The sequence below is a fragment of the Andrographis paniculata genome, unplaced genomic scaffold (assembly GCF_009805555.1).
Source record: "Andrographis paniculata isolate CXL003 unplaced genomic scaffold, ASM980555v1 Contig60END, whole genome shotgun sequence".
Taxonomy (NCBI): Eukaryota; Viridiplantae; Streptophyta; class Magnoliopsida; order Lamiales; family Acanthaceae; genus Andrographis; species Andrographis paniculata.
In genome coordinates this window covers 3,586,875-3,596,097 of record NW_026137596.1, presented here as the reverse complement: position 1 = coordinate 3,596,097, position 9,223 = coordinate 3,586,875, and the positions used below count along the sequence as shown (strand labels likewise).

Genomic DNA, 9,223 nt, shown 5'->3' with positions numbered 1-9,223 from the left:
TATTATGCTGAAAAATTATTATTGAAAATAATATAAAAATAAAAGGAAAAAAAAAACTCAAATAAAATCCAATATTATTAGTATAAATTTACTCCTATATTTTGTTAAAATTATGATTATAAGTTGATATAAAAAGAAAATTTCAGGCCACCAAATCATTTATTTATTTGTTTAAAATGTAGTTTGGAAAATATTGAAAGAAACAGTAATCAGATTATAAGAGCAGCAATAAATTGGAAGGCCAAAACGACCATAGAGACAGCGTTCGTGATTTGCTTTGTTTGTGGATAGGAAATTATAACTCTCTCAGCTGCTGCTGCCTTGTCGATTGTATCGATTTTGAACTCCAAAATCCATCTCAGACTTCGACCTGAACCCACATTCAAATCCAACAACTTTTTTCCCTCTTCCTTCTCCCTCCCCGGGAGGAATTGAGTGATTGATTTTAGTTGTGGGAACGAATTTGTGTGTGAGCAGGCGTAAAAGAAGAAACCCTGGAGAAGAAGTGTGGGTTGGTGTTCGAATTTACTCAGCGATTGAAGATCATTGCTAATTTTTGGGTTTGTGGGTGTTTGGATTTTGGGTTCTATTGGCCTGTTTGTGATGGGTAGAATTCAGGGGAAGAGTTACTCCTTTTGGCGTGTTATATATCATGTATTTGTGTGATTTTGTGTTTAGGGTTTGGATTTGAGGTTCGGAATCGGATATGGATGGGCGGCGAATATCGGCGAGTCCGAGGCCATGCTGCGGGCGACGAGTGGTGGCGAAGAAGCGGCCCCGCGGCGGGATGGATGGGTTTGTCAACAGCGTGAAGAAGCTTCAGCGAAGGGAGATATCCTCCAAGCGCGACCGCGCTTTCAGCATGAGCGATGCTCAGGAGCGCTTTCGCAACATTCATCTGCAGGTTCGTCTTTCAAATTTGAACCCTTTTTGTTGAATTGTTTGTGGATTTGGACAATTGAGATGGTTAGGGTTTTGTTTGCTTCTGATGATAATTAGGGCTTGATGATTAAATGTTCACTAACTCAGGAATTTGATCCCGTTTTGGCTTAAGCTTTGAGATTTGTGTGGAGCTTGGAAGTGTAGATCGATTTTGAAACTTATGAGCATCCCTAGGGTTTGAGTTTACAGTGATTGGAGAAGATGAAGGTTGCTATTGAAATGTTTGTATGTTAGCTTGATTTCAGAAATCAAATTTGGAGCATCCTCCAGTTAATAAATCGTTTTTTTTTTTTTTTTTTTTTGTGGCTGTCTGTCGGTGTTGTGTTTGATCAGGAAGCTGAGATTCATTTGTTAGCTATGGTGGGTTAGATTCCTCTGTTTTACTTTTCCAAATGGTGATTGAATCATGTTATAGCTTGAAGTATAGATCTTGTGGATTTCGATACAGTTAAAAAAAAAGTAACAGTTGTGTAGTTGCATCTTTTGCAGAATTTTGAATGCCATTTTTGTCGATTTTTTAGCAGAAAAGGCTTCTCAAATTGATTAGGAATTTGATTTCATGAAGGATTAAACGATCTTTTGTCTGTTTCTGCTTTTATTTCGGTTTCTGCATTTAAGGGCAAATCTTTTTGACAGTCTTCTTTATTTTTTTCTTATCCGCTATATTGATTGAGACATGGTATATCGACATATGCCTAACCATAATGAAGCTTGTGGGTGCCAGCTTGATATGGGTTATAACCTTTTAACGCCACAGTTTTTAGGCACGGCCATTTTTGGAAAAAAGAAAACAGAACTGTTAAATTAGGAAGACATATGGTTGTTTTAATTCATTAATGTCGCACCAATTTTAGAGGTGTATGCGGTTGGGTTTAATTGCATACATCAGTGGCGATATTAAAAAGTTAATCCTTATGTTCTTACTCCTGTTTATAAGTTTTACTATGAGAGCAGCTATAGATAGCTCAAGTTTTTTTCAAGAACCTTGTTTAGAAAGATATTAAAATGCTTTTATAGCCATTTACACACGTGTACAAAGTTATTGGAGTTCACGGTTTTTTTTTATTTTTTATTTTTTTTTATTTTAATCGTTTATTTCTAACTGCTTGAATGAGAATTTGATCGATATCCACACTTATATTGGTGTGTGGTTTTCCGCAGGGTTTGGGTGTCTCTGTAACTGTGTATCTATTATTTGTATCCACTGCTCGGTATATAATGAAGCTTCTTAAATTTCTTGTTGTGAAGCCTCCTTTTTGGATTACTAAGTCGACTTATTTGGTTTTTTTGCTTAAGGAAAAATCAGCTTCGGGCCTTTTGGCTATCAAAAAGATCCAATATTTGTGATGACTGTTTGTTTTTGTTTTTCTAGCTCATGTTTATCTTCGGTGCAGGAGGAATATGATACGCATGATCCGAAGGGGTATGCTTATTTGTCATTGCCATTTCTTAAGAAGAGATCCAAAATTATTGAGATAGTCGCTGCCCGTGATATTGTCTTTGCCCTTGCACAATCTGGTGTATGTGCAGCATTTAGCCGAGGTGCAGCAATGCTAAGTGGAAATTGATCATTTTCCTTTTTTTAACCATTGATTCATGGTTGGAAGTAGCCTTTCATATAATTAATTTTCTATATGCAGATACTAACTCGAGGATATGCTTCTTGAATATTTGCCCTGATGAAGTCATTCGAAGTTTATTTTACAACAAGAATAATGATTCGCTCATTACAGTTTCAGTATATGCATCGGACAATTTTAGTTCCTTAAAATGCAGAACGACAAGGATTGAGTATGGAAATTCTGTCTGTTATGTCAATATGGTTTCTTAATGCTCGTGTATCTCATTTCCAAACTAAACCTTTTTAGATACATAAGGAGGGGTCAACCTGATGCGGGCTTCCCCTTGTTCGAGTCTGAATCGTTGAAGTGGCCTGGTTTTGTGGAATTCGACGATGTTAATGGGAAGGTTCTTACTTATTCGGCGCAAGATAGGTAAATAAGAACTTTTTCTGCATAATCTATTTCTGATGCTCAGAATTTGATCGTGTTTGCTGATTTTCCTTGTTCCCCGATTTCTTTTCAGCATATACAAGGTCTTCGACTTGAAAAACTATACAATGTTGTATTCAATTTCAGACACGAATGTTCAAGAAATCAAAATCAGGTGTGTTACATTTTAAGAAATGTGTTGAAATAAAAAATGGTCGCTGTCTCTTTATATTGTGAATAATATTAGATGTGTTGAAATCGATCGGTTTGAACTAAAAGCTTCATAGGCATTTCTAGAATTTCTAGCATTAGGATATGGATATGCCCTTTTGTATTTTGCTCGTTAACGACATTTAAATATTAATTTCAGTTGCCTGATTTAGCTTTGGTAAGTGGTAACAGCCCAGGAATTATGCTACTGATATTTACGAAAACACAAGGCGGCGTTCCTTTAAAGATACTTTCGATCGAGGACGGGACTGTTTTGAAATCTTTCCACCACCTTCTTCACCGAAACAAGAAGGTGGATTTCATCGAACAGTTCAACGAGAAGCTTCTTGTCAAGCAAGAGAACGAGAATCTCCAAATTGTCGACGTAAGTCCTCTTTTTTTTTTTTTAGCATTTCCACGATGCTCATTCGTTACATTTACAATCTGTGCAACTGTCTTTTTTAGGTCCGCAACGACGACATAACAGAAGTGAGTCGAACCGAATTCATGACCCCTTCGGCGTTCATATTCCTGTACGAAAACCAACTGTTTCTGACATTCAGAAACCGAACCGTCGCCGTCTGGAACTTCCGAGGGGAGCTCGTGACATCGTTCGAGGACCATCTTCTATGGCATCCCGACTGCAACACCAACAACATATACATCACGAGCGATCAGGACCTCATCATCTCTTACTGCAAGGCTGATACTGACGAGCCGTTATCCGACGCAAACGGTAAGCCTCTTTGGAGACATTATACTTCTATTATCTGAACTGAATCGACAAAACTACAGAGTCTGACAACGGCGCTGTTTTTTACGATCTCCTTTTTCAGCCGGATCGATCAACATCAGCAATATCTTGACGGGGAAGTGCCTGGCGAAGATAAAAGTGAGCAACAGCGTACCCCTGAACGAGTGCAACTGCGGGGCGAGCTGTGGCGGCAGAAAGTGCAACTCGAGGAAGCGAATCTGGGCTTCGAGAATCAGGAGCACAGTGGCTGAGGCACTGGAGGACATCACTGCGCTCTTCTACGATGAAGACCGTAATGAAATCTATACGGGGAATCGGTATGGCCTTGTCCATGTCTGGTCCAGCTAAAGGTACCTTTCCTTTACCCACCCACCCCACCCCTTGGGATGAAAAACAAACAATTGAATGAACGAACTTGTGAAGCGGGAGGTTGTTAGATTTGGCATTGGCTTTTTTCGCCATTGTCGTCGTTGGATAGCTTCGGAGAACACAATGGGGGTGAGAGGATGGTTGGTTGGTGTAGAGATTTAGGAGAAGAAGAAGACCTTTGTTTGTTTGTTTGTATGTTGTTTGTTTCTATACATTTGAGAGTCCTGTGTTTGTTTGTTTTGTTTGTTATGTCGAGAAGAATGAATATTTGTTATTTACAGTTCTTCTTGCATTGTTGCCTGCATCATCATCATCATCAACTCTCTCTCTGTCTGTGTGTGTCCATGATCATCAGGGTCTGATTGATTTTTTTAATATATATATATATATATATTTATATAGTTGAGAGAGATTATTATGGCTGAAAATGGGATCCAAAGGTGAGAGAAAGCAGAATTTGTGAATGATGGATATGGATATGGTCCCTCCCAGTCCCTACCTTCTTCCTTATTGTCGTCAACATGTAATAATAATGGAGTAATATTTAGCAGTGTGTCTCTGAATTATTGATTGATTGGTTTTGTGTCGTCGTGTTTGTTTTGGGACACTGAAATTGAAACCAATTTTTTTTTTTTTTTTTAAATTTTATGACGTGGGAACCCGCAGTCGTGATCTTTACTCAAATTCAAATATACGTGTCCGAAAATGGCAGGTTGGACCTGAAGGGTCGGGGGTTTAAAGCCATGACCTTACGTCCCTACACCACCAGACCATCCCTTACGGGACAAAAGAGTATTATATTTTATTCTGTAAGGTGTTGTCAATTCAGTGCTAATTTTTAGTGTAAGTTCAATGATCTTTGAAAAATTTCTAAAATACTAATGAACCTTTGTAAATATAAAAGATTGTAAAATTAAATAATAGGAGTATACTTTTTATATGTAATTACCAATATTTAAAAAGTCGATAACACTATTTAATTACCCTTTTAGATAATTGATTGTTTAATCCATTATCATTATTTTATTATAATCGTTGTTGTCTCCATTCTCTATCATGATGATACTTGAATCTTTTAATTGCTCAAATTATCTATCTTTAATTATTATTACATTATTTGGTTTATATGTACTTACTTTATTTATCAACGGGGACTTTGAAAAAATGAATTATATTGAATATTATTTTTTTTAAAAAAATATATATATATATAGGGCTTGTTGTTTAGTGTTTTGTTTTCAATTTTTTATTTTTTATTTTTATGTGAAATTTTAAAAGTTATATTATAATATAAAAATATAATATTTATATTGAACGGTGATTTTTCGTGAAAAATAAAATATATATATTAAAAATCAACCATATATTATATTAATTTACTAACTACTGAAACCTTAATTATATATAAATAATTCAATCATATGCTTATTAATGTTACTTTACACTTTTGTATTTTATTTAATATTAATTAATGATTTGCCTTTCCAAATACTTTTTTTTTTTTTCACTTTCCAAATACTTTTGTATAATTAAATTGATGACATTGATTATTAACATTAATCTAAATATTTTATCATTGTTATATTTTAAATAAACACCAAAATCTATTTTCTATTATAATAAAGCTAATCCACTCGTAAATATTAAAATATCTTTTCTAACTTAATTAAAAATATGTTATCAACACGTCCAACATGAGATGACCTGGTGGTGTAGATGTTGGACTTGTGACTGTGAACGTAATTGTATATGTAATGATATAATAATAATTTAATTAAAAGTTAATATATTTTTGTATTAATGTATGATTACTTCTATTAAAATATAAAAATAATATTTTTGAGCTATATATAAAAATAAAATAAAATGTTGTATATATAAAAAAAATACTATATACCATTTTGATATTTTAGTATTTAGTCGATAATTTAATATATTAATAATAAAATTATTATTTTTAATATTTTCTTAAATTATAAAATAATTTTAATTTCAGTATGAAACGGTATATATCGATACTGTACGAGTAATTCGATATACTCCCTCCGTTTCATTGAAAGGTTACCATTTTCCATTTTCGTCCGTTCCAAAACAAGATTACTATTTCCTAATTAAGTAATTGTACTACCTACTTCACATAATAAATACCCTTTCAACTTACAATATATTACACAAATGTCGTTACTTTTATATTACACCATACTAATAGGAGTATTTTTGTCTTTTTTTTACTACAATCCAATATAATACTAATATTCAAAAATCTACGCGCAAAAAGCAAACACCACCCTTGTTGCGGGACGGAGGGAGTATTGATTTTTTGATACAGAATTGACATTTTTTAAAACATATCCGAAGAATTCAGTACTGGTATGGTCCGATAATTTCAGTAAATAGCACCAAATCATTGTTAATTAGAATAATTATTTGATGTATTAAATTTGAAATTGATTTTTAATGTAATAATAATAAAATAAAATAAAAAAAAAAACTTTACATTCTATATTTTTAGAGACAAAATTTAGTAAATAATAAATTCGAATTGAAAATTATGGCCTAAAATTTCTATTCAATCCATGTGTCACTTAAACGACCCTATCTTATGTAACACGTTTTTTATTAACTTATTTATCAATCAAAGTGGCGCTTATCTAAAGGCCAGTAGTTGTTTTACCTTTTTTATTTTTTATATAATCAAAAGTTATTTTTTTATTTAATATAAAAAATAATACTTTATTCGTCCCAAAACTATAGTATTAATATGAGTTGTATTTGACATGAGATTTGAGAAATATTGATATTATATTGGCAGTGGATAAAAAATACGAGTAAAAAAGTACGAGTAAAAGACTTTTTTGCCCTGATGAATGTATTAGTATAAAAAGTAGTGGCAACTGTGTAATAATAATGAAAAAGTTAAGGATAGTTTTACAGTGATATATGATTATTTATGGAAATGAGACTATTGTTTTAAAATAAACAAAAATGATAAACATGACTATTTGTATTAAAACGGAGGGATAAATACTGTACTATTTTATCTTTTTATTATTTTCAAATCTTAAGATTAAATTCAGATCCAACCCTTGAAACATACACAAATTTATGTTTATGTACTTCCCGTATAATTATAAAATTCAGGTCAAATTCAAAATCAAACTATTAATAAATTTTAAATTATCTATATTTTGAAAATTCAAAATATAGCTTACTTTACATTACTTTTTACTACTTTCAATTATTTTTTTTATTTTTCTTATTATAAAAAAACAAAAATACACATCACAATAAAATTTGCGTCCAAATAAAATCAGTTTATTTGTTTTTATATATATTTTTGGTAAACTAGATAATACATATATAGTATTTTTAGTAAAAATGCACGAAATATTTTATATATTTTATTTAATATTTGCGTGTTAAATTAAAATATGCAAAATATCTTAAATAGTATCTTTTAAATAAAATAAATAAATAATAGTATCTTTTAAATAAAATAAAATAAATAAATAGATAATCGATCAATTTTTTATTTTTATAATTTTGATAAATATAAGATATCAATTTGTCTTAAAAAATAAAATAAAAAATCAATCAATTGTCATTTATTTATTTTATTAAAAAAATGACTAGTTAATATATTTATCTATTTGAATTATCTAAAACTTGCATAAATAAATTTATATTTACACTCACATATCAGTTTTGAATTAATAAAATATTTTGTGCATACTTTAATTTACCATAAGGATCAACAAATAAAAAACTAGTTATTTTAGTGCATTTTTACTAAATTACAATAATTTAATTTATCTTATATATATATATTATTATTCACAAGCAATAATATAATTTTGATTTAACCAAAATTTTCTGAAAACAGTAAATGAAAACAACATGAGGAAAGAATTCGCCAAACGGTGTAACTGTTGAGTGGATGTGCAGAGTAACAATCACCGAATTGCAGAACCGTTAAACCAAATTGAATCGAATTGATTTTTCGGTTAATCGAACAAATTCGGTTCGAATACAAATATTGCATATTTGATATTTGTTCGGTTCGGTTTCGGTTTTTGATATTTTTTTTCGGTTCGGTTAACCGAACCGAATATATTTATATATTTATGTTATTATATTTTAAAATATATATTAATAATTATATTCGATTCAGTTTCAATTCGGTTACGGTTCGGATATTTGAAAAATTTGCAAATATTTTGATTTAATTAGAATTTTAATTATTTTTTAATATATTATTTTTTAATTTCGGTTTGATTTGAATCGAATTATATGCAAATATTTTCGGTTAACAGAAATTTTTGGTTCGAATACGATTCACGATTTCAGATATTTATTCGGTTCGATTCGGTTATCAAATACTTGCATATTTACAAATATTCAAACTATGTCCATCCCTAACTAAGACATTCCAAAAATCCAATCTTCATCGAAACCCTCTCACGTCTTTTTTATACTAAAATTTAGGCTACCTTTTATAAAATAAACATAATGAAAAAATTAAATATTTAATATAACATTTTATATTAAAAAATATATAATATTCACTCGGTTCCATACACGTTTGATTTTGGATAATATAATGAAAAAGAAAAATGTATTGATGATTTTGGATAATAAAATGAAAAAGAAAAATGTATTGATGTAATAGAATAAAGTGTAAAGTAGAAATTAAATAGATTTAATTATTTTTTATTTTAAAAATATTGTAAACAAATAAAAAAAAAATGTTATAAGGTATTTATATATATTTTAAAAATTGATATTGATAAATAATAATTGATGTATTTTTGTATAAAGATTTTTGGGTTTGTATTTTTGTTTTGATATAATTATGTTAATGTAAATAAATATAAATTTAAGATATTTATAGTACTTGGATTGAACTTATTAAAAAATTTATATTTTATGTTTATAAAAATGAAAATGATATAATAAA

General features: G+C 30.3%; 1 protein-coding gene across 3 annotated transcripts; it reads left to right on the top strand.

Annotated features, from left to right (window-relative positions):
• Positions 1-239: 239 nt before the first annotated feature.
• On the top strand, positions 240-4,546 carry LOC127259892 (uncharacterized). 3 transcript variants are annotated; one of them, XM_051287509.1, is made up of 9 exons: positions 240-511; positions 679-904; positions 2,337-2,484; positions 2,583-2,733; positions 2,811-2,936; positions 3,028-3,108; positions 3,327-3,528; positions 3,609-3,879; positions 3,980-4,546. In XM_051287509.1, the coding sequence occupies exons 2-9, from the start codon at positions 707-709 to the stop codon at positions 4,243-4,245; spliced, it is 1,443 nt and encodes a 480-aa protein (XP_051143466.1). In that variant the 5' UTR covers positions 240-511; positions 679-706; the 3' UTR covers positions 4,246-4,546. The 3 variants fall into 3 exon arrangements, with proteins under 3 accessions (XP_051143466.1, XP_051143465.1, XP_051143467.1); XM_051287508.1 differs by having other exon boundaries at positions 240-560; XM_051287510.1 differs by having other exon boundaries at positions 241-560; positions 3,336-3,528.
• The last annotated feature ends 4,677 nt before the right edge of the window (positions 4,547-9,223 follow it).